Here is a 26,296-nt window from a genome sequence, read left to right on the forward strand (position 1 = left end):
GAGAGTGCACAAATGCTAATTTCTTCAGAGTTTCTTTTTATAAGTTTCACTACCCTGAGTTAACTTTCCAGAACATGTTAATTGTGCGTTTTCAGAATTAGCCAAATCTGTTACGTAGGTATTGCTCCTCAAAATCTGGGCCATTCCCAGTCCTCTCAATTCCTTCTTTCAGACTTTCAGGGAATACAGAAAATATTTTAACCACAGAGACTTGGTGTGCATGAAAGGGTGATGTCAAATTTTCTTTTTCGTTGTCTGATCTTCATGTAAGCTAAGCAGTGACTTTGTTGTGTGGACTGTTGAGTGTTTATTGTTGATTTGATAAGTAACTCATGAGCATCCACTGTTTCTCTTTCAACAAAATAAAAATGTTGGGGAGCTCTGGTGGCCTAGTGGCAAGAAGCTGCATTGCAATCCCAGAAGTACGCAGTTCGAATCCACCAGATGCTCTGCTGGAGACGGAAGGGCAATCTCCTCCTGTACCGGTCAGATCTGATTTGACGGTACATACAAAAAATAACAAAATAAAATTTAAAAAAATAAATAAAGATGTCGCAGCCACTAGTAAATAGAAAATGGAATTTTTTTATTAATTTTAATGGGAAATAGAATTCTTACAGATTTCAGTCACAGGTGATGGAAAGTTGATGTTTTCTGTGGGTCATGGGTTCATTTGTTTGTCAGGAGAGCATCTCTTATGTGAAATCTTCTGGACATTGGGAATGTAGCCATGAATGGAAAAAGCCCTTCACTGTGTGATGGGTTCTCAAGAACTCAGCCTCTGCCATCAAATCTATTCCAGCTCATAGTGACCGTGTCAGCCCAAACCCAGCTCAGGGCCGATGAATCAGAACTCACTCATAACCCATCCTCCAGTGACTTTCAGTGGCCATAAAACCACACAGGACGAGACTGACCATCTTTATCCTCCAGCGCAGCTGGTGGATTCGAACCACCAGTGAGATGCCGGCTTTAGGGCAGCGACACAACTACACCACGAGAGATCTGTGATGAGCCTGGAGAACAGAGTCAGACTGTCCTGTGGAATTCCCTTCCCTGTAAATCGTTACAGAAGTGCCCTGACTCATCTCCTTCCCGTAGACTAACTTGTGGGTTTGAACAGCTAGCCTTTTGATTAGCCATCAGATACCTTCACCACAGCAAGCCAACACCCACTGCCATCAAGTGGATTCCCACTCATGACAACTCTCTATCTCATCTCAGAGGCTGTAGGTGTTAACACAAAGCAACTACCCACCTTCTTGCCATGGAGCCGGTTCATGTCGCTGATACCTGTGAGTTTGTCTCCTGTGGAGCAGTTGGTGAATTCGAACCGTGTGCCTTTGGGTTAGTCACACAACTCCTTACCACTGAGCCACCAGAACTCCATTACCGTAGAGCCACTGGTGGATTCAAACACCTGAGAAGCAAGTGACCGTTGAATCACATCCTGTAGCGTACTATAGACTCCTTGGGGTGTGTTAGTAGATGTGCTGTTATTTACAGTAACTCACAGGTCTTTGTTACATTTGGAAGTGGGAGTGGCATCCCCTTCCATAAATAGCTTGCCTCGGGGAAACCCTATGAACATAGAGAAAGGATGAAAGTCACACAACTGTCGAGACTTTCATTCATAGGGTCGCTATGAGTCACCTGCGACTCGACGGCACTGAAGAACAACAACTGTGTTATATGGAGGCAGTAATCATTGAGACAATAATTCGGGAGTTAGAGAGTGACAGGGATGAGAAGAGCATTTTAGATGGAGCTAGAGTGGGTCTCTGTGAGGACATGGGAGTGAAGAGCCATGACAGAGTATGCCATTGAAAAGAGTATTCCAGAACGTGGGAACAGTAAAGATGAAAGTTAAATATGGAAGTTAAATAGGCATGTTTGAAGAACCAGGAACAGATCAAGGTAACTGTACCAGAATGAGTGAGAGGAAGAGCTACATTTGATGAGATCATTGGCCAGATATATTTAAATTTTGATGGGAGTTGATAGGAAGCCATTGGAGATATTGGTCGAAGGTCTGATTTCTATTTGTGAAAGATCATTTTCAGTGTTGGGTGAAGACTAGATTGATAGGAGTAGAGGCAGTGAGGAAGGACCTGGGGTGTTCTCTCAGGAGCTGGTGAGGATGGACACAGGGCATTCTCTCAGGAGCTGGTGAGGAAGGACCCGGGGCGCTGGTGAGGATTGACCCAGGGCATTCTCTCAGGAGCTGGTGAGGATTGACCCAGGGCATTCTCTCAGGAGCTGGTGAGGAAGGACCCAGGGCGTTCTCTCAGGAGCTGGTCTGGAAGGACCCGGGGCATTCTCTCAGGAGCTGGTCCAGTCCTCTAAGAGAGGATGAGGCATCGAGCTAAGTGGGCTGATGGAGATGGTGAGAGGAGCTGGACCTGTGATGTATTTTAAAGGCAGAGTGGAGAGAGCTTAGCAGCCAGCTGGATGAAGATCCTAAGGGTACAGGGCCACATGCATTGGGTCTCAGAACGGCAGGAAACACCTTTTAGACACGGTGCAGTGAAGAGCACACTAGGAGGAGTGCAGTGCAGCTGTCCTCAGAAGCATCAAGCATGGCCCAGAGATCTAAAGCAGGGCCAGTCAGATTCCTCTGGGCCAGTCAGCTGAATTCTGAGGAAGGTAAGATTGGGAGGCCTTGGTGGACAGATGTGGGATAAGGAAATTCTCTTTTGAACATGGTCAGTTTGAACTGTGAGCCATTTAGGAAGAGACGTCACATTGACAGTTGGATACAGAGGCAGTCCTTAACTTACAATGGGTTTCCCATCTGAGGACCCTATAGGTTCCAAGTGGATCTGACATTAAAGGCCCGCCTCTTTATTTCTCATTTTCACCACCTTTTATTATCAGTATCTTTAGAAATCTCTACTCGTCTGTTCATGAAACATCTGGGCACGAGCTTCTGAGAATGAGAACATCAGCAAATGATGCACTGCAACGTGTCTAGTACACATTACTAATAAGCTATATGAAAACAAGTAATCATCAGTGCAATTCATAACTTGAATACAGCCTAAGTTGGAGGCTGTGTATGAAACTCGGAAGAAGTCAGAGATAGAGTTAAAAATTTGCAAGGATTCTACAAAGGCTAAGAACTTCTTGCAAACAAGAGTAAAGAATAAAGAGAGATGAGGTCCCTGGCCTGTGGCTTTAGGTACCGAAGGAAGAACCCCCAAACAGACTGAGAAGGAGAGACCCAATTATATTTGTTAGTCTCCTAGAATCATGATTTTTAAAATCACACTTATCAAGCTTCGTTAGCTACTCCTGAAAGATTATTTTCTATTTTGTTTGAAAGCTTTGATATCTCCGACATGTGCCTTTTGTGACTTACATGAGAACATTTAGTTTGAAACCAAAATCTTATATATTGATAAATTCTCTTGCAAGAAAATAGGGTATAAATGTACATATTTTGGGGTCATATTATATTCTTCCTGCCAAGAGCTGTTGGTGGAAAGGTGAGCTTTGCTGATACCCCTTTGTGTCCTCTCTTGATGTTCATTCTTGTCTGATCTCATTTTCCTCAGTTGGCAGCTTTATAGTTTCCAGTTGTTCATGGGCTGCACTCAGTCCATTGTGGCTCCTCTTGTAAAACCTTTCAGGATATGATCATTGCTAAGACTCCAAGCAGGGGAACTCTGGTGGTTTAGTGGTAAGGAATTGGACTGCCCACCCAAAGACATGGGGTTCAAATCCACCAGTTGTTCTGTGTGAAAACGATGGGCAGCCTCCTCTTAGACAATTTACTTCCTCTGAAAGCCCACCAGCGGTCAGCCGTGACTGAGTTTCAGCTCGATGGTACACATCAACAGTACTCCAGACAAGGCTGTGTCAGCTGCAGAATGCGAGTTGATAAGTTTTCCCTCCCATCCTGATGCCACTTCCTTCTTTCATCTCAGTCCGGCTTCTTGGAGGAAGTGCGACCAGGGTGCTCTTAGAGCCAAGGAGGATGAAATTTAGGCTCAGATGTTTTGGACATGTTGTCAGAAGGGGCCTTTTTTTTTTTTTAAAAAAGACATCATGTTGGGAAAAGTAGGTCAGATGGACTGACACGGTGGCTGCAACAGTGGTCATGGAGGAGATGGTGATGGTGGCACATTCATAGACTTGCTGTGGTGGTGGTGGTGGTGTAAGGGGTCAAGTTGACTAGTAATCATAGTGACCCTGTAAACAACACATCTGAACCTTGCCCCATCCTGTGCCATGTTCATGACCTCTGTCCTGTTTAAAAGTCCATTGGGTACTCACAGTTCATCTCATTGAAGATCTTCCTTTCTCTTCTACTATGTTGTTTGTCTCCGAGGACATGTTCCTCCTGAAAATGGCCGGAGTGTGAAGTTTGACCATCTTTGCATCCAAAGAGCATACTGGTTGCACTTTCTCCATGACAGACTTTTTTTCTTTCTTTCTTTTTTTTTTAGCAGTCCCTGAAATATTCATTGCTCTTCTCTAACACCACAATTCAGAGGGATCAATTCTTCCATGTCCCTTACTCTTTTTCTTTCTCTCAGATGCGTAGGAAGCAGATGAAAAGACCAGGGTCTGCATCAGGCACACCTTAGTCTTTAAACTGACATCCTTGCTCTCTAGGGTCCCTATCAGTGTAGTGGTCAAGAGCACCCAACAACAACTGTGCTTCAAGATATAGCTGCCACCAGATGGCTTGAGTGGAACAACAGTCTAACAAACAGCTATACTGATTTGTACCCTAGAGAGGTAGCTGCCTCCTTGGAAGCTGCTCTTTACGGCATGTTCTCTTGTCTTGACCTCCCCGTTTTATGCCGGATATTTTTGTACTGGAAGACTCATGGAAGAATCCTAACACACTTCATGGTTCCAAAGCTGGGGCAGCAAATACTACCTCATAGTGTAATATTTCTCAGTTCACTCAACAGGTATTTCTTTTCGATAGCTTTTTTGTTCCTGGGCTCTATCCCTGTGCATGTCTTACACTGAAGGCGGATGGCGTGCTGAGGTTTTTAATGTTGTCATTGTTTCCAAGTGCCATTGAGTTGGTTCAGACTCAGAGTGACCCTCCTGTATACAGTGGAAATAAACACTGGCTGGTCCTCCTCTGTGCTCACAGTGCCTGCTGTTTGAGCCCATTCCTGCAGCCAGTGTGCAGCCCGTCTTGTCCAGAGGCTTCCTCTTCTGTGCTAATACTTAGGGTTTGTTCCATCAACTCAAAAGAAAGTGATCAGAATCTCACCAGCTGTTCTGCCAGAGAAAGATGGGCCGTCTCCTCCTATGTGATAAACAACCTCTGAAAACCCCTTGAAGTCCTAACTCGGGTGCACATAACAATAGCAAGTCCTTTAGCTAGCATAATGTTCTTCAGGGGCTAGTTCGCCCTGAAAAGTCAAGACTGAGTTCTATTAGCTTCTAAGGAGCATCCATTCAGGTTGTACTTCTTCTGAGGTTGATTCGTTCATTCCTCTGGAAGTCCACAGGATGGACAGTATTCCTTGCCAGCGCCATAGTTCCAGTGCATCAGATCTCCGTTGTTGTGGTTGCTATCGTTATGTGCTGTTGTGTCACTTGTGACTCATAGTGACCCTAGGCACAAAAGCTCTGAACCCTGACCTATCTTGAACCAGTCTCACTGTCTGTGACGTGTTGTTGTTGTTGTTATGTGCCATCGAGTCGCTTGCGACTCATAGCGACCCTATGTACAACAGCCCTAAACTCTGTCCTGTGCCAAACACACTGTCTCCGACACTCCCATCCCGATTATCCCAGTCACTGAATCAATCCACCTCATAGAGGGCCTTCCCCTCCTACGCCGTCCTTCCACCCTCCCAAGCATGATGTCCCTCTCCAAGGATCTCTCCCTCCTTACAACATGTCCAAAGTATGTCAGACGAAGCCCCAGAATCCTTGCCTCCAAGGAGCCACCCGGTTTGACCCTTTCCAGGACAAATCTGTTTGTTTTCCTAGCAGTCCATGGTATTCTCAATACTCTTCTCCAGCACCACAGCTCAAAGGCATCAATTCTCCTTCTATCCTCCTTGGTCATTGTCCAACTCTCTGATGCATAACAAGTGATTGCAAAGACCATGGCCTGTATCAAACGCACCTTAGTCTCCAGAGAGACACCATTGTTCTTCACTACTTTGGAGAGGTAACAGCAGGCTTTCCCATGGCAATGTGCCTTTTAATTTCCTGGCTGCTGGCGCCAAGACTGTTGACTGTGGAGCCAAGCAAACTAAAGCTGTGTACAATCTCAATCTCTTCACCATCCATCCTGATGCTGCCAATTGGTCCAGTGGTGAGAATCTTTGTCTTCTTGACATTAAGCCTCAATCCATATTGGAGGCTGCAGTCCTTGACCCTCTGCAGCAGGTGCTTCAGGTCCTCTTCAGTTTCAGCAAGCAGGGTTGTGTCATCTGCATAATGCAGATTGTTGATAAATCATCCACCAATCTTGACCCCACATTTCTCCTCATAGAGCCCAGCCTCCCGGATAATCTGTTCTGCATGTAGGTTGAAAAGACCTGATCCTATTATCCCAGTCTCTGTGTCAATCCATCTCATCCAGGGTCGTCTTCTGTACTGTCCCTCTACCCTTGCAAACATGATGTCCTTCTTCAAGGACTGGTCTTTTTCTAGCAACATGCTCAAAATATGTAAGACAGAGATTCAAAGTTCTTGCCTCCAAGGAGTAGCTTTGTTTCACCCTCTCCCGTACAGATGTGTTGGTTGTCTTGTTGGTCCATGGAATGTTCAGTACTCTTCTCCAGCATCACAACTCAAAGGCATCAGTTCTTCTGTCATGTATGGTCCTTGTTCAGCTCTCTGATGCATAGCAAGTAATTGCAAAGACTGTAGGCTAGATCAGGCACACCCTTAGTCTCCAGACTAGCATCGTTGCTTCTCAGTACTCTGGAGAAGTCCCAGACAGCAGATTTTCCTAATGCAATTCATCTTTTGATTTCCTGACTGCTGGATTCAAGAATGTTTATTGTGGACCTGAGCAAGCTAAAATTGTTGATAATCTCAATCTCTTCTACATTTGTCATGATGCTACCAGTTGGCCCAGTGATGAGTATCTTCTTTTTCTTTTCTTGATGTTTGAACTTTAATCCATATAATAGAAGACAAAAATTAAGCACATAAACTAATTACCTAGAGACTGAATGTATGTAAATATAATTGTTCAAATTTCCTGCTTATTGTTTAACAGCTATTTTTACCAGGCTTTCATTATTGTTCCTTCTTCACTGTCCTGGCTACAAAGAAAATATTTGCTGTCTTTGCCCTTTCAAGACATTAATTCTTTGCTTCCTGAGGTTTGCCCTCTCTTAATTCTTGAGAAAAGGCATCCTACTAACTTCCTATAATTACTTATTCATTCCCCCCACCCCAGGAATTCTATTTCTGTATCTGCAAGTGTCACCCAGAGTAGCAGATATTTCAAAAATATTTCCTCTTTTCCTCTCAGGAATATTATTTGTTTGGCCAGATATTCTTAATCATACAGTGATCCTTGCATGACAGTAAAATAATTCAAAATGTCAAAGCTTTGCAGAATCTCTTGCATTTTATATAGCAAAAGACCATTACTTGAGGAGAGTCTGTGGGAAAGAGTGCTTCAGAGCTTGATGTGGGAAATTATTGATTTTATCTTGATTTTTTTTTTTAAAGGTGGATAAAGGAGTTAGGTGTATTTCTCTCCTTGTTCCTTGTCATGTTTTTTTTTTCTGGTTAGTCACATAGCTAGTTACCTGGAGGCCTAACTAGGAAGTTGAGAGTCATCCAGAGTCGTCTTTTGACCTCATTGCTACACGTATCTTCCTGTGTATTGCTCCAACACTCACTCAGTTTCAGATAATGAGTAATTCTTGTTCATTTGAACTTCAATTAGGTAATCTCTTCATTAGAATCCATCCCATCTAGCCTTGACTTATTCAAATTAGTCTTTCTGTTATTACTATGGTTGTTGTGTGACGTCAAGTCAGAACCAACTCTTAACTGGCCCTCAGTGAGTTTTCAGAGGCCATAAATTGCACGGGAGAAGAATGCCCATCTTTTCTGTCGGGGAGCAGCTGATGGATTCGAACCAGGTGCCTTTGAGTTGGCCATGCAATTCCTTGCACCTGTGTCGCCAGAGTTGCCTCCCTTTCCCACCCCGGGAATTATATTTCTATATCTGCAAGCTTTACCTGGAGTAGGAGATATTCCAACATGATTTTATTTTTCTTGTCAGGATTGTTATCTGTTTGGCCAGATATTAATCATAGAGTGATGCGAGCATGATGCTAAAATAATTGAAAATTTAGCATTTTAGCATTATGTGACCCTGATGTGTCAAGTGCAGTAATTGTTACCCACAGTGGACAGTGTTTAGTGGAGCTTCCCGATTAAAACAAGCTTGAAAGCAGGAGTGGCATCCACTTCTGAAATAGCTTGCCTCCGGAAACCCTGTGAACCTGGAGAAACGATGAAAGTTATCCAAGTCTTTCATTCCTAGTGTGGTTATGAGTTGTCTATGACTCAAAGGAAATTAACAGCATCATCAACAACAAATATTCTTTCGATGATTATTTAATCTTATTTCATTTTTGTGTTATTACCAGGTCCCTCTATAATGTACAGATCATTTTACAGCCCATACCTCAGAATATAGAGATTGTAGCTCCTCCTCTGGAAACTATGAACTTTGATAAATGTCGATGGTTGTAGAGGGGCTTCAGGCCTTTTGTTCATAGAGTCGCTATAGAGTCGTGCTCGACTTGAAGGCAATCAACGACAACAACAACAACAGCTCCTCCTTGTACCATCAGAAGTTCTCCAGTGTCTGATCTCTGCCTGTTAGACCAACCTCAGCTCTTTTTCTTCTCTCTCTTCCTCATATCCTAGGCTCACCTCATTCTGAGCTATTTCTGGTGAACATGGCATTTGTCTTAGATTTCAGGTTCTTTTGAATAAAACTCCTTCCCCTCCACTCCCCCGCAGTTTGCCTAAGCCAAGTGAGTTCCTTCACGATTGAACTCCAGTCTTCACGTCCTTGCTGAAGTCTTCCCTCTATCCTGATCGCTTGATGACAACTTGATTACCGTCTCTGCTAGAGCTTCCCAGACGTCAGTCTTCACTGTTTTTTAAAAATCATAAATGAATGATGGGTGAATAATTCTTTCGAGGTTTCCTTAGCTAATAACACATAAAAAAACATACCAGTTTGCTTCCATGTGATTCAGGACCATTCTGGTGGCCTAGTCAGTAGGGGAGCTGAGCTGTCAGCCCACAGGCAGGCAGTTCAAATCCACCGGCTGCTCCACAGGAGAAAAATGGACAGTCTCCTTGAAAGAGATTAACAGCCTTTGAAAACTCGCTGGAGGGTCAGCTATGATTTGATTCTGGCTGGTGGCAATAAATTGAGTTTTATTAATTGAAACTAGTATTTCTTTGTTGTTGTTATGTACTGTTGAGTCACCATAGCAACCCTATGTAAAACAGCCCTAAACCCTGCTCTATCCCTTGCCAATCTTATTGTCTCCAACACACCTATCCCCATCACTCCAGTGACTGAATCTATCCATTTCATAGAGGGCCTTCCTCTCCTGCACTGTCCCTCCACCCTCCCAAGCATGATGTCCCTCTCCAAGGACTCATCCCTCCTTGCAACATGTCCAGAGTATGTCAGATCAAGCTTCAGCATCCTTGCCTCCAAGGAGCAGCCTGGCTTCACTCTCTCCAGGACGAACTTGTTTGTTCTCCTAGCAGTCCATGGCATATTCAGCACTCTTCTCCAGCACCTCCTTCTATCATCCCTAGTCATTGTCCAGCTCTCTGATGCATAGCAAGTAATTGCAAAGACTATGGCTTGTATCAGGCTCACCTTAGTCTACAGACTGACATCATTCCTCTTCAGTACTTTGGAGAGGTCTCTGACAGTAGACTTTCCCAATCCAGCTTGCCTTTTAATTTCCTGTCTACTGGTACCAAGAGTATTGAGTAGAGTCTAGCAAACTGAACTTGTCAGCAATCTCAATCTCTTCATCATCCATCATGATCTTGCTATTTTCTTTTTGCCACTTGAAGATACATGACCATGTTGATGGCATTGTGATTTTGATGGGAATCAGCATATACTCTTGATTTCTTTAAACAAACAAAGTTAGTTTCTCCCTTTTATCTGCCACTGATTCCTAGTATCTTTTAAGTTACTGTTTTTACTGTTATTTGACCTTCCTCATAGCTTTTGGAATAGATGGCATATTGCAAGATACTCAGAATATATTGATTTTTGTTCCCGTAATAACTGGCTGATGAGAGTGAAGAGTGGTCGTTGGGCTGGGTACAAGTGCTATTCATTTGCCAGAGGTGGTCCATCAAAGAAGTGACAGGATGCACTCAGTTGAGCACCCGTGAACTTGGCTGTAATTAATTAACGCATGCAGTGCACTGCTAACCTATTGGTTCTGGCAGTTCAGTTTGGACCCACCATGGGAGAGAGAGGGTTAATCTCCTCGCATGCCATTTACTGCCTCAAAAACCCAATGAATGGTCAGCTATCAGTCAGTTCTGAATCAATGGCAATGAATTTGCTTTTTTTGGTGTGTTCTAATAAATACCAAATGTATAGTCAAATTTTATGCTTGGGAGTGTGGAGGGCAGGCACAGGAGGGGCAGTCCCTCTGGGAGGTGAATTGATTCGGTGACTGGGGTAATTGGGATGAGTGTGTCGGAGACAATGAGATCAGCACAGGACAGAGCAGAGTTTAGAGCTGTTGTACATAGGGTCGCTATGAGTCACAAGCGACTCGATGGCACATAACAACAACAACAAAATAGGTGAATGCCTTAACTGTCTTATTACTTCTAAAACAGAGCTACCACATGTATATGACATCAACAATTCTTCTCTCATAGTTTAGGAGGCTTTTAGTAAAATGCAGAGCGCCTGCTGTGTATGTATCTCTGACGTTCCTTGGACACAATGTCTTGACTTCTTCCTCTGCTGGGACATTGGTCTGAATGACGTATCCAGTCTTCTTCCTTGGTGTCTTCGTTCCCGTCTGCTCCCCTGCTTGATTCCTCTCTCAAATTGTCTCCCATGATACAACAAGGTGTTACAGGCCAGACTAGAGAAACGCTCCTTTCAGAAACTCAAGGTTGTGACATCCCACCCTGCTCCTCATACAGGGAGGAATCTTTAGTGGCCTAGTGGCAAGATGCGGTGCTACAGTCCCAAAGGCACGTGGTTCGAGACCATCAGCTGCTCTTCAGGAGAAGGATGGGCAGTCTCCTTCCGTGCAGTTAACTAGAGGGTCGGCTGCTGGTTGCTGCTGACTCTACTATGTGCAACAACAACAACAATCTTTAGGGAGCTCTGGTGGCCTCGTGGCAAGAATCTGGGTTGCAATCCTAAAAGGCACTTGGTTTGAGTCCACCAGCTGCTCTGTGGGAGAAGGATGGGCGTTCTCCTCCCGTGCAATTAACTGCCTTTGAAAACCCAACAGAGAGTCAGCTATGGGTCGGTTCCAACTTGATAGTACACCACAGCAACAACAATCTTTAACACTTCTTGCCACTAGGCCACTACAGCTTCCTCCCTAGGGAGTTGTTTGTTGTTGTTGTTGTTATGTGCCGTGAGTTGCTTGCGACTCATAACAACCCTTTGTACAACATCCCTAAATCCTGCTCTATCCTGTGCCATTCTCATTGCCTCCGACACACCCATTCCGATTACCCCAGTCACTGAATCAATCCACCTCATAGAGGGCCTTCCCCTCCTACACTGTCCCTCCACCCTCCTTAGCATGATGTCCCTCTCCAAGGACCTGTCTCTCTTTGCAGCATGTCCAAAGTATGTTAGACGGAGCCTTAGAATCCTTGCCTCCAAGGAGCAGCCCAATTTGACCCTTTCCAGGATGAATCTGTTTGTTTTCCTAGCAGTCCATGGTACTCTCAACACTCTTCTCCAGCACCACAGCTCAAAGACATCAATTCTCCTTCTATCCTCCTTAGTCACTATCCAACTCTTTTGATGCATAACAAGTGATAGCAAAGACCATGGTCTATATCAGATGCACCTTAGTCTCCAGAGAGATACCCTAGAAAAAAACCGCATGAGTAGGTCTGCTTTATCGAGTAGGGTCTCTAGGGATCAGATGTACTTGCTCTCGGTGGGGTGGGATCATACTGGTTAAGGCAGTTGGGCTAAAGGTAGAGTGGTCATGTGCTCCATCATGACTTAGGCAGACCTGTGCGAGTCAGTGAGCTTCATTGCCTGAGTTTCTGTATCTGCACAATCGGAATACCAGGGCTTTTCTCACAGAATTATTATGAGAATTAAAATTGTGAATGGGTGGGTGCACATGCTTTGAGGGGGAGGAGATAAAAGAGGATCTCAGATCGTATTTAAACCCTTTTTTTGTTTGCTTGTTACCATACATTTAGCTTTCTGAAATTGCATATGGTGAATGATAATTTATCTAGGAATCAAAAAATAAGGCAATGTGTTCACATATTTTGCTGTCTTTGGTCCTCAGTGCTGCAGGTAGGGCTCAGATCAACCCATAGCCATTGAGGGGGAGGCAGTTCATAACAGACCCTCCTGTGGGTTTTAACAGCCTATAAATGGCACGAGAAGAGATTGCCCGTCTGTCTTCCTTGGAGCGGCTAGTGGATTTGAACCACCTGCCTTTTGTTAACAGTCTAACTCTTTAAGCCCCAAGGCCATCAGAGCCTCCTAAAGGTGGGACAAGAAAAGGGTAAGATTCCAGAAACCATCCACGGAAGTCAACCTCAAACAGCAGAAAGTCAGACCAGGACACAGACTATTCTCATCATCATAAGTAAATGGTATTTAACTGGAACTGTGTAGAACATAATTTACATCTTATTCCCAAGGAGTTGTCAGCAATTCTCAGTACATCCCTTGGGAGGCTTTCTTAAATCTTAAATTATGAAATCTTTGAGTTATTTTTATAGACACAAACCTTATATAATTGTTACTGCCAATAGTTTTGTGCCTGGAGTGGAGAAAGTCAAATAAAGAGTTCAAGGCTCATGTGTCGTTGGCATGAACGAGCTTGTTATCTGTTTCCCTACCTGCATCCTGTATTCTTGAAAGAATTTTGCCAGCCTAATGACTTATTCCTTGTGAGTACTTTTTCTTCAACATTGTAAAGCAGCTATGCATGTCAACTTTGCTGGAATGAATATACGGAAATGAAATTAATTACACAGGTAGAAAGAGACAGTGGACAAGTTTGATATCATCAGTCACAACAAGACTGTCCTCTCAATCATCTATTTCTCTTAATGCTATTTGGAATTGACGCTGAAGAAAATGAAAACAAATCTATAAGTGCTAACATATGACCCTAACTCTATCCTACCTGAATTAAGAGACTCGATAAAGAACCCGTTCAATGAATACTAATGACTGAAGACCAGATAAATTATGAGGTGGCATCAAGAAAGCCATGCGTGAAGAAACCAGAAGGTCGTTAAAGTGGACAGAAAGGGAAGAAGAAACCAAAGTGAATAATGGAACTGATTCTGACATTTACTTTTGAATGTATTCATAGTTCCTAAAGAAAAATGGAAGAAATGATGAAGGAAAAAGAGTTGAAAAGAAGATTTCAAAGGACAGCTTGGGAAGACAGAGTATTACTATTAATTGTATATAGACCTGGACTTAGGAAACTAAAAGGAAGATTACATTTAGAATCTAGGAAAGGATTAAAGAAAAATATAAGCCTCAAGTTTCAACATTGAAGAGTTTTATGGGCTGACTATTATATGAAGCAGAAGCCTCAGAAGAAGTTGGAAGGACTATGTAGAACCCTCCTGTAGGCCACTTAAGCATGTGAAAGTTGAACGATGAATAAGGGAGACCAGCGCCCCAGTTGCCATGAGGTGTGGCTTCGTGTGTGTGGACCCTCGTTTCTCTTGCCTGGCCATTGTTAGCTTTGCCTCGCGTGACTACCCAAAGCCAAGTGCAGAGCATTTTCCCTTTGTATTGCTAAGGAAGCTTGCTTTGCTGCCACAGTATCCAGAAAGCATCTTCTGCCAATTTTATTCTCCACGCAGAACGGGAGTCTCGCTTTTCAAGGAACGCTTTGTTCTTTGGACCACTGCCCCTGTGCCCTGCCCATTGTGTGTTTTCTTTGTGTTAGCATTGTTGTTCCAGGATGCCACGGGTGTTTATAATTCCGTTTCTTTTGTTAGAAAGAGCAATTTCCTATTTGCAGGCGGAAATACGGAGTCTTTATAATACGGAGTCTTTATAATACGGATCCCTGGAGGGCTGATGTTGATGGGTTTCCTTTTAAGCACTTGAAAGCTCCAAATCGTGTGAGTGACTTTCTTCATCCGCAAAGCCTGCAACTCAGTGTAACCAGGAATTTTGCTTAGTGGTTTACCGACATCGTTCTCTTTATGTAAGCCAGGAGTTTGTGCTGTCCACACCCTGGACATTTGGGGCTGCATGATTCTGTGTTGACTGGGTAGGAGAGGCTGCGTCCTTAGCTTCTACCACCTGGAAACCATTGATGCTCACCTCTCAATTTTAACTAGTAAAAATGTCTGCCAACATTACCAAAGGCTGGCCGTAGGGGTCTCTATTCTTTCCTGGTTAATTCCTTACTATTTACTGCTCTAAATAAGCGTTATGTGAAAGTTCTAAAACATGACAGCAAGCAAAGCAAAAGCATTCATAATAATGACAGCAAATCCCATTTACAGTTCTGACACTCTTGAGAATGGTTTTATATCAATTACTTCACCCGTAGGATAAACTTTCCTTGTACCGTTTTCACCCGTGTATAATAGAAGAGGAAACTAAGGCATAAAGAGGCGGTGTAACTTTTCTCAAAACATTCAGCTTTCAAGTCATGGATCAAGAATCTGACCCCAAGCATGGCATCTCAGGAGTCCGTGGTTTGGACACACTGTGCTTCTCTTTCAACAAGATTATTGGAACCTACATGGCCCACCAGGGGTTTCTCTGTTCAGTAGATGCTTAGTAAATGTTTGCAAATGAATGGATCTGTCTAAATCCAGGGTACTAGTTAAGATTTTAGTGAGTGTGGAATAGATTCTTTCCTCAATTAAGTTACTTATCTACTCTCATTTGAATGTTGTCAATTGAATTTTACTAGCCAGGCAAATGGTGAGGCCATTAGCATTTCTAATTTCATCCACAGTAATCCTTTGGAAAAGATTTGCCAAGTCAATATACAAAGTCTCCTCTCATCCAAGCTCCCATTTGGTTGCCATTGTAGTTTTGAAACATATCAGAGTGAAGATTGGCTGATCAGAGTAAAAGTGTGGTTTTTTTATGAAATGAAGGAGAGCATCTCCTCCTGCCTGATTATAAGGAAATATTATTGATGCGTCGGTCCTTCTGTGAATCAACTACTTTCTGAAGAGGAATGATACACAGGATGATAGTTTTCACCAACTGAAGACTCGTAAAAAAATGAAATGGCTTTAGGTACCAGGAAGGCATTTTAACTGATTGATCTCCAGGCTTCCATAGTTGGCTTCTTATAATGGATAACAGAGCTTGGTTCCAAAATTTGTTACAAGTGCATTACATTTGATTTGTATCTAATTAGGAGACCCTTGTTTTATAAGATGTTGTGATAATATTTTATTGAATGTGATCTAGACAATCGCAAATGTATTTGTGTCTGTATATTCACTGTATAAATTCTATCTAAATATCTATAAATCAAAGAGAAGCTCAGCGTATCTATCTTCTGGTTTTCTAGGTGTCTTAGTTCTATTTGCTTGTTTGCTTATTGCTATCAAGTTACAACCTTTTCATAGCTGACCCTCCAAGCAGGTTTTTGGAAGCTGTAAATCACACAGAAAAAGATTGCCCACCTTACTACCTTAGAACAGCTGAGGAATTCGAACCAGAGACACGCCATCTTTTGAGTTTGTCGTGAAATTCCCTGTGGACCATGTCACCACAGCTCTTAGTTAAAATGCGGCTACAACAAATATCACAGTGGGTGCCTTTCACAAATAATTTTATTTTCTTATGGTGTAAGAGGCTCAAAGCCTGAAATGGGGCACTGGCCCTAGGGGAAGGCTTTCTCTTCCAGGCAGCTCTATGGGAAATTCTTGTCTCTACAGCGTCTGTTTCTTGGCTCCTTAGAGATCTCTTGGCAACTGTTTTCTTACATCTTTGCTTTTCTCTCTTGTTTATTTAAACTCTTTTTATATCTCAAATGAGATTAATTTAAGATAGACCTTATGCAAATCCAGAGTCATTAACATAGCATAAACAGTTCATTCCCTAATGAATTCCCAGCGCCTTCACATCCATTTCTCCTCACGGGAAACTTACATCTGATTTCCCAAGGTGCAAATCTTTAAGGGAAAAAGATCGCCCATCTTTCTTACTTAGAACCACAGATAGATTCAAGCTACAATGCCTTCAGTTAGGAGGACAACATATAATGCACTATCTCAGCAGAGTACCTTAGCAACAGGCATAGAGATTAGAATTTACAAAACGTATTTTGCCAAACCGAAGGTGGGTGATTTTAATCTGTGGCCCTCAGTGGGGTTCAGATTGTTTTCCTGTCAAACATTCTTCTAGGTGGTATAGCACTGGTCTGTGCATTGCTGTACAGAGGTAACTCGTGGTTGCTGTGATGCTGAAGACTGTGACAGTGATGTCACAATCGTGGCCCATCGTGGTAATGGGCACCCATGGTGGACAGTGTTGGCTGGAGCTTCCCGACTAAAACAAGCCTGGAAGCAGGAACGGCATCCACTTCCGAAGTGGCTTGCCTCCGGAATCTCTATGTACGAACAGTGCTCAGGCCTTTCATTCATAGGGTCGCTAACAACAACAACAATGTTTTGACAGATGTAATTCAGCCCATAACTTTATGGTAGAAGATACAACTTCCAAGATACATTTTCCTTGATTTTTCTACAAACTTTATATCTTAAGTCATTGTCTCTACTGGAAGACCTATAAATCAAACTCTGAGTTCTTTTCAGTTCACCTTTTACATAACATATAATGTTTGGCATTTCTTTAATATTTTCCTCTGAGGAACAATTAAGGTTCATGGATTCACCCAGACTTGAGAAAAGAGGCATCACTGTGTAAAAACATCCTCTTGGTTGTTACTGTTAGGCGCTCTCAAATCTACGATGACTCACAGTGACCCTGTGAATGTTAGACCTAGGCTTGCCCATCGTCCACCATCTCCAATATACCCGAGTCATCATTACAATTACTGTTCAGCCCATCTCATTGGGGGTCTTCCTCTCTATCCCTGACCCCTCTACCTTTGCCAGTATGATGCCTTTTTCCAATGACTGGCCCCTGCTGACAACATACCCAAATAATAGGAAATGAAGTTTCGCAGTCCCTGGCTGCAAAGAGCACCCTGGTTTCCCATCCTCCAGGACAGACTTGTTTACCCTTTTGGCAGTCCATGGGATAGTCAGGACTCTTTGCTAAACACTACAGTTCAAAGACATTGATACTTGTTTGATCTCCCAAACTTGTGAGTGATTTTAGCAAACAATTTATTTTCTCAAGATTAAAAAAAAAAAAAAACAAAACCAAAAACATCAAAAACCACAACACCTGGAAGTCCAAATTCAGGGCGCTGAAGCTTGTGGAAAGTGTTCAGCTGCCGACTCTGGGAGAAGGTCCGTGTCTTTTACAGCTTCTGTTCCTTGGTGGTTTTAGATGGTATGGTACCAGTCTCCTCTCCCCAGCTTGATGTCATAAATGAGGAGCTTACGCCTGATGTGACCTATTTACATACAAAGAGAACCCATTTCAGAATGAGATTCTAATCCCCTCTATAGGGGTTAGATTTACAGCACATATTTCTGGAGGACTCAAGTCTGTTTTTAAGAATTCTAAATTATGTAACTTTTAAACATTTTTATTTTGCATATATGTATGAGTAGAACACAGAGAACCATAGAAACGGTTTGTTGTTGTTTATGGTCAAGTTGAAACTGACCCATAGCTGACCCTCCAGGGGGTTTTCAGAGGCAGTTAATCACATGAGAGAAGATGGCCCATCTTACTCCCTTGGAGCAGCTGGTGGCATCGAACTGTGTGACTTCAGGATTGCAGTGCAGTGTCTTACTGCTAGGCCACCAGGGCTCCCAGAAATAGTAAGGAATGCAATCATATATGTATGTGTATTTGACATTTTAAAAACATGCCTTAGGGTAACAAAAATCACCATATCCCTTAGTGAGTAGAAAGTGACCTTTTTAAGTGTGCTGGGGGTTATGCTTCAGCCGATAACCAGCCCCCACTTTCTTGCACTTTGAGCTTGGAGATGTACAAGAAGCAACCCTGATGTCCGTGTTTCTGAAAGCTGCTTGTTTGTGCTATGAAACTATCTTCAAAGTCACCATGATAGAAGATTGCAGAGCTGGTGAAAGGCTAACCCTTCATTATGTATAAATAGTACCATTCAGATAAGGTTTACTTGAAGGTCAAAGATAATAGCCAGTCCAGAACACTCCACATTTTCCCATGAAGTGGAATTTTTTTTTAAAGTTGCTGACATGAGTAGACAAATCACTAATACTGATTCTGATAAAGGATTTTTCTTTTGCAAAGACTGTGCCTTAATTTGTTCTCCATAAAATTATCTAGTCTATGTATGTTGCCCCCTCTTGTGAGATTGATGACAATATTTAATGTATTGTTGGGTTTAATGTTTAAGTACCTTTTGTGACATGCTCACACTGTGATCTTTGAGCATCCTCCAAGTAAGAAAATACTATGCTTTCTCTGAATAGTAGACAAATGATTATTCTTTGCCAACTAGTTGTAAATGCTACCTTGGATTTCATGGGTGTGGTAAAGGTTTTGTTACAGAGGAAAGCTGGTGAGATTTAGCCTCATGACACATTAAGAAATGAAAGTAGATATCCCTTTTCCTCTTGGTTTTTGAATCTGAAAAGCTTAAACGTGAAGTGAAGTGGGAATAAAAACTGGGAGAGAGGCCTCCTGACTTGTGAAAGGTAACTATGAAATTATAGCATTTGCATTACTTATTGATGATCAAGTCCTATATGGATGTTTTCTGGTTGGATAAAGCTGTGAATTTCAAGCCTTTAATTTATAGTGTAGAGGCTTTGGTAGCCTAGTGATAAGGAGTAATGCTGCCAACCCAAAGGATAGAAGATCGCATCCGCTAGCTGGTCTGTAGGAGAAAGGTGAAGAGTTTCCACTGCAATTTATAGTGTCTAAAAATTTCTTGGAGAGTCAGTTGTGATTCAGTTCCTACTCAGGGCTCATAACCACACAAAAACAATAACCATATTGAATTTTTTATGATGAAAATAAGTAAGTCATTGGTACATGAATTAATTACTGGACAGCAATGTTCAAATCAAGGTTGCCTGGGTACAATGACATTATTTTTGTTTGTTTTATAGAAACAGTTGAGCATGTGTTCCTTACTTATTTGACAGGTAACTCGTGCTAATTGCTCAGATAAAGCAAAGAATTTTATAAGCACCGATCTCTGGTCAGCATTGTTTGTTCCTCTTTACTTTTTTAGGGCCATGGTAGATATAGGTATAGATTAGTTATAGACAGATATAGATATAGATGATATAGATGCAGATATATAGATATATTTTATTGTTTAGTCTCGAGGAGGGAGAATAAGACTAGAGCTAGTAACAGTAGGTCATATGCTTCCAGGGAAGATGAAGTGCTGAGAACTAAAATACTATTTTCTCATGTTCACTTTCCTAAAAATAGCCTCAGTATTGGGATAGTGGAAGTTTTACACCTTGTTGTGATTTTCCATACCTTTTAAAATAATTTTTTCTAAGTATTCAAACACACTCCTCTTAGTTAAAGGTTTCCAGAGGAAGGCAGGTATAGAAAATGATTTTCAGATTAATTCAATGTCCTTCTCATAGTTCTTTTTTTTTTTTTTTCGTTGCAGAAGCTTTATTGCTTCTCATAGTTCTTAATAGAATTATACAGGCTTAGTCATGGAAAAAGTTAGAAGTTAGGTATTAAGAAAAGTTCAGGGTTGGGTTTTGTTTTTTTTTTTTTCCCTTTATTCTGTCATTTGATATCTCTCATTTCAATGCATATAAAATTTGGGAGTCAACTGATTAGTAGTAAGTTTGATAATTATATCGATATTTTATGTAGAATTTTTACTTTAATGCAATGCTGACTCTTCATGTATTGTTTGACTCTTTGTTGTGCAGGCATTTTGCTGAGAATTTGATTTCGTATTGTTTTGTGTGTTATGGAATATATTACCCAACCGGTTTCACTAAAGAATATAGTTTGCAATTTGAATCTTTCCTGTTAAAATTTTAAATTATGTAGTTCTTATTATAAAACTTCACATAATGCCATTTTAATCATGTGGAATATTTAAGATATTTCTGTATTCCTCACAGGTAAAACTCACCACCTTGTTTAACCAGCTACATATTTTCCCTGTCATTTTAAACTTAAGATCTGCTTCTTTTTGATTGCTCGAGAATGTAGGTATGATTTTTTTTAGCCAAGACTTTTAAAATGATTCATTACTAGCTCTAGTCGACAGCACTTCAGATTATTTTTATTTCTTTTTTTTCCCCCTAGCGACAAATGCATGTTACACTTGCCATCGTGGTCATTGTGGTTCATTTCATTAAGCGTCTTGTTCTATCTGCTTTCTTGAGACTTGGGAAACAGTACTTTTCTGAGTGATTGTACCGTATTGTTCCAAATATAAGGCCCCACAGAATAGAAGGCAACCTCCAGCTAGAAACAGCTCACATGTGGAGAAAGGCTGGGGCCGGCGGGCCTTGCAGTGGTGGCGAGGGTGCAGAGCAATAGGAAGATGCCTGCCCGTTCTCCCGGTGAGTGAAGATGAGTCAGCTGGCTGCTTTTGCTTGTGCGCTGCCAGATGGCTTGTGTTGCTGGAGGAAAAGTTCTATTTGGGGGGGTAGACAACGCCCGTATAGCTGTGGAAGAAAGTTGCTTGTTTGCCTGTCTATGGGAGGGAGGAGGGGAGGGGTTTCTCATTACTAAACCATCTTCTTTAGCGTTCCTCTCCTGGAAGTGGGAGTGAAAGTGGACTAATGCCTGAAAAAAGAACAAAAGGTTCCTAAGAGTCTTCAGAGTCCATTGACCTTAAAAAGGAGCTGTTAGGGGAGCTGTGGTGGCCTAGTGGTAAGGAGCTGCAACTACAATCCCAGAGGCGCGGGGTTAGAATCCACCAGATGCTCTGCTGGGGAAGGAGGGACAATCTCCTCCTGTGCCAGTCAGATCTGATTTGACGGTACACTCACACACACACAAAATAATAAAATAAAAAAAATTTAAAAAAAAAAGGTGCTGTTAACACCAACCAGTAGATACCAGTTCAGAAAATTATTTCCTTGCCCTTGCAAGGAATGCACCTGCCTTACCTGCCTTCAAGGAGGCACATTCACGGTGTGACCATTTGCGTCTTGAAGACAAGCCCCTCTGAGGTTGGAAATCAAATTTCCAATTTTTAAGACTTTTTTTCCTCTTTGGAAAAAAAAAAAAAGGCAACAGAAACGTCCATCTCCTGAGCCACCCAACTAGAATTTAAATAGAAAAGGATTAGGCTTATTGAAGTAAAAACATTGTTTTACTGGCATCTCACTCCGTGATACGTTTTAAAGGAGTTTATTTACTAAATAACAGAACATGTATAATTTGAGTCTAGATAATGCAATACATATGAATATGTTTCTCCTAAGCACATGTATTACCTTTATCTTTATCTTTCTCAGTAGTTAAATGATATCTAATATAATGAAGTACTTGATTCTGGTGCTATACTCTGGAAAAGCATTTAATGCCTGTTGGTATGGTGGTGGCCCTTGGCTACCTCCCAGCTTCATAAAACTACATAAAAGATGAACCCTGGTCTTGCCTATTGATTAATTAGTCAGTGTCTCGAAGCCATTTCAAAGTAAAGTGTCAGTTTTTAAAGAGGGTTTTTTTACAACTGCATTGCAATCCCAAAAGTGTGTGGTTTGAATCCACCAGTTGCTCCGCAGGAGAAGGATAGGTAATCTCCTCCCGTGCAATTTACAGCCTCTGAAAACCCCCTGGAGGGTCAGCTGTGGGTCAGTTCTGACTCAGTGGGCACACAACATATACAGTCAGTCTAGGAAAGACCTTATTATGGTCTTTTTTATTTTTTGGAAAGTCTTAGAGAATAAGAGTATACCGGCATAGAAACTCATAAACTTATTTCTGGTAAAAGCTTATTCCTATATTTAGTTCTGTTTCTAGATAACTATAGACAGAATGGAATGTTTCCTTAGCTTCTTAAAATAATGTTAAATTACCCGAAGTGTTTCATTTGAGTGGGCTCTTCGGCATTGATTTTTAACAATTCCCTAAGTCAAGTTACCCTACAGAGTAGAAACCCTATGTCCAAGCAAAAGTATTCACCAGCTCTTTGAACCAGGAGAGTAGGGAGAAAAAACAAAGATTCGAAAGGAAGAATTAGAGGAAGGTAGATCAGAGAGAAAAGGGTTGGCTGTTAAACTGGGTTAGCAGTCAGTTGAACGATGGTATTGAAGGGATGGATCCCAAATAAGAAGGTCATTGTGAAGCTTCGAAACCTCTCAGAAGAGTTGGTTACTGGTGTTTCCAGTAGGGTTAGGGAACAAGAGAGGGTCAAGTACACAGGGAAGAATATTTTCCATTATTATCACCTTAGTTTGGGAACCCTTTGAGCTATTGAAAACAAATGAATGTCAGCAATTTGATGTGGTGGCTTGCATTCCTTAACCATCCTTAAGATTTGTATGGGTTTTCCTGCTGTTGTTTGTATCAAGTTCATGTTTGCTTTAAACTTGCTAAAACCACAGGAACACAAATATAATATGTAAATGATGGGGGATTTTTTTTACGCCCTGATGAGAGGAGGGTATTGTCATTGGTAATTCTTTGTCACCTTCAGCTATGAATTTAATTGAGGAGAGAATCTGGAGAGGTCATTTATATGCCTTATTCACTGCTCCTTCCTCTCCATGTTGACTAGTGAGGGTCGGGGAAGAACTTGATTCCATTGCATGACTTTTTGAACAAGGAAAACAACATGGCATCCGTAGGCTTGGGAGGTGACAAGGGATCTTCAAGAACATAGAAGAAATAACAGGGACTAGTGGACAAAGAACATACTCCAAATTCTAGAAGTAATCTTTGTGAAATGTAAGTGGGTGTTGGTGTTTATTTTACAAATAGTATGGTTTACCCAAGTCCACACCTATAACTTAAGCTGTCCACAGCTTCTACCCTCTCTCCCCAGAATGCACAACAGAGAAGCTTTCGTGTAGATACTTGGAAAATAAATATCTCCCCCTCCCTTTGTGAAAAACTCACTTGATATGATGGATTCAGGGATCATTTTCAGGGGATTAGATTTACAAGATCAGTTTAACTGGAACAATTGCTCTCTTTTCGTGTTTCCCAGGCATTTAAAAAAGTCTGTGGAGTTTTTTGTTGGTGAGTAGAAAGAGGAACTCTTCAGAAACTCTAAAAGTATAATGATCTCCATTAAAAGTAGGTTTGGAAAGCTCAGTTTGGACCGATTTTGGAGAAGTGAGTAGATAATTACTGCCCTCTTTTTTTCCCCCCCCAATTGTTGGCCTTTACCTGATCAGCACCTAGGGAAAAGTGTACACCCCTAGGGGGACGTTTCTTGTGCCTGTGGTCTTTACCGGTCAAATGAATCACCCCTCACCTCAGATTCCTCACCAGTTAAATGCAGAGTCCCAAAACTACGAGTCTATCATTTGTAACTTCCTTTGCTTTTCATTTGGAAAAGAGAGAAAGGAAATCATTTTTGAGCAAGAAAATACTGTGCTTTGTTAAATGTCTTTGGAAAATATGCCAGCCTACGCCATGGTAGGTCTTTCCCCTCAAAGAAGGGTTTTAATAAGGGACCGTTTCTCCAATGGAAGGATGTGTTGTGTCTGCGTTTTCTGAGACACATGGAATATGGCATTTGGCTTCCTGAGTGAGCACCTTTAACTTAGCTGTGGAGTAACTCATAAATTCTCTACTCTTGAGTATCTTTAAGTTAAAAAAAAATCATTCTTAGAATGTGCTTAATGGTCATTCCTTGGGGGCATTGCTCTCTGGTTAAATGAGAGATGGCAGGCATAGAGATGGCCTGTGGTTAAGTTTCCTCTCTGGTCACAGGAACAGCAAGGTGTATTCCAATTAGCAGAACAATAGCATCTCAGGACAGATCATTTTAGAATAACAATGACAGAGAGAAAAAAATTCCACAGAATGACTGATTTTCACGCAGCAGTTTAATTGTTAAATGACAGTCTGTGTCGCTTCTAAACAACTTTTGTTGTTGGTTTTCTACTAAGGGTTCTTTTAGGTTGTCATCAGGGGCTGATGGGAATAACAGTTCAGCCAGCTCGCCAGCTAGCTTCAGTGGACATACCACCCCTTCTCAGCAGCCTGAACCCGTGGTCCACTCTCTTAAGGTAACCGTCCGTGTGCAACCTTCTCTCTGGGCCTTCAGTTGTGTTGTGGCTTGTTTACTGTATAGTCTGGTAGTTCCCATGGTTGTGCTTGAATCATGGATTTTTGTTTGTTTTATTTGTTTGACGTTTCCTGGTGCAACTTCTTTACCTTACTTTTTTTTTTTGAAGTTTTCCTTTTTAATACAGTTGTGGGACTTTGAACGCTCACGGTTGAATATCTAATGCCATCCTTTTGTTTTGAGTACTGTGATTCATCTCTCTCTGCATCGACGTCCAAGTGTGGTGTGCATGTATATTCATATGTGCAAGATATTGTTACAGCTATTTTATGTGCAATGTGTGTAGCATGGCTGTCTTTAAATATAGGGGCTTAAGAGTTGGCTATAATAAGAAAAGACTATATTTTTTTCTCTCTCTATGGAATTACTGTATTTCCTATAACTCACTGAAAGAACATAGTTTGAAATACACAAAACCCTTACCCGTAAGTAGAAGTTGGATCATAAAACCTAGTTAATGCTCTTTAGTGAAGTATGGTTTTCTATATAAAAGTAGTTTTTAAACTTATATATCAGATTCAGCAGTGATTGAAAGAAACTGACTGAAATTTAGCCTTTATGTACTTGATTTAACAGCAAGTAGTTTCAAAACAAATACATCATAGGTAACATAGCTACAAATAATGATTAGTGGGAGTGGCATCCACTTCCTAAACAACATTCCTCCAGAAACTCTGTGAATTTTGATAAATGTCAGTAGTTGTAGAGGGGCATCAGGCCTTTTGTTCATAGGGTCTCTATGAGTCATGTTCGACTTGAAGGCAATCAACAACAACGACAACATTGGTATTTACCTAAGAGGAGAAACTAGCTAGGCTATTTAAAAATCATCTTTAAAATGTTGACAGTTCCTTGACATTTTATCAGTCCCAAAGTGTGGAAGAGTGCCCAAATAGGAAATTTCTCTGTTAATTCCTAGCGTACAGCCTTGATCAGTCTCTTCTGAGCCATACTGTAGGTAAACCTCTTCACATGAGTCTCAGTAGTGTTTTGGCTTCAGAATTCCTTACCATCCGAGTGAAGGTAGATTCTTCCTGTGATATGCATCAAACATTTTAATAGATGAGCCTTATAAAGATGTGCTTGGTTTCTGAGATGGCTTGATTTTAGCGTAAGGCTCACGTCCCTGATTATGTTTTGCTGTAGTGCGCATTGAAATGAGCTGCTTCTCTCAAACCTAGAGTGATTAGGGAGGAGGCAACGAGAACCTTGTTAGTAGCAGCCAGTGGCCAAGTAGCTGACCTTCCCTCCCTCAGCTGGAATAGCTCTCAAATGAGCAGTGAGGGGCTCTAGGGGAGGGCACGGCACCGTGGGGAATGCCTCTGTGCTGGTGTGTGGACTGCTGAATGTCACGCTTCTGCAGTGGCATTTAGGCAAGATCAAGTTCTGGCCCCACAAAGCTTTGGAGAAATGGAAAATGTGCCAGAGCTTAGTCCCCACTCGTGGAGAATGAGCGAGTTGCCACATAATCCAAATGCACCACATTGACCTACTTTTCAAACCGCTTGAAAGTTACTCCAATCTGCTGCCTTATTACAGGGCAGGTGCTGTTTGAATCACATCAGCAGAAGGGGTGCCTCAAGGCCTTCCCCGGATTTCTTAATTCACCCCTTAGCGTGGCCTCACAGGGAGGGATGGACAAGATGCCTCGGTTTCCTCTTCGCTTGTCCTCTTACTTTTCACATGAAGTTTCACCTCTTGAGATTGACATATTAGGTGAGAATCACAATCCTTGA

General features: G+C 41.8%; 1 protein-coding gene across 1 annotated transcript in view; it reads left to right on the forward strand.

Moving 5' to 3' along the window:
* The window catches only part of CCDC85A (coiled-coil domain containing 85A), a 271,422-nt gene that overhangs the window by 238,722 nt on the left and 6,404 nt on the right, over positions 1-26,296 (forward strand). The window contains exons 6-7 of the mRNA XM_006881023.1: positions 20,746-20,871; positions 24,382-24,501. Coding sequence (XP_006881085.1) covers positions 20,746-20,871; positions 24,382-24,501 — 246 coding nt within the window. The remainder of the gene's footprint in view (positions 1-20,745; positions 20,872-24,381; positions 24,502-26,296) is intronic.

Source organism: Elephantulus edwardii, unplaced genomic scaffold (genome assembly GCF_000299155.1).
Source record: "Elephantulus edwardii isolate Elephantulus edwardi_28Jun2011 unplaced genomic scaffold, EleEdw1.0 scaffold00011, whole genome shotgun sequence".
NCBI lineage: Eukaryota > Metazoa > Chordata > Mammalia > Macroscelidea > Macroscelididae > Elephantulus > Elephantulus edwardii.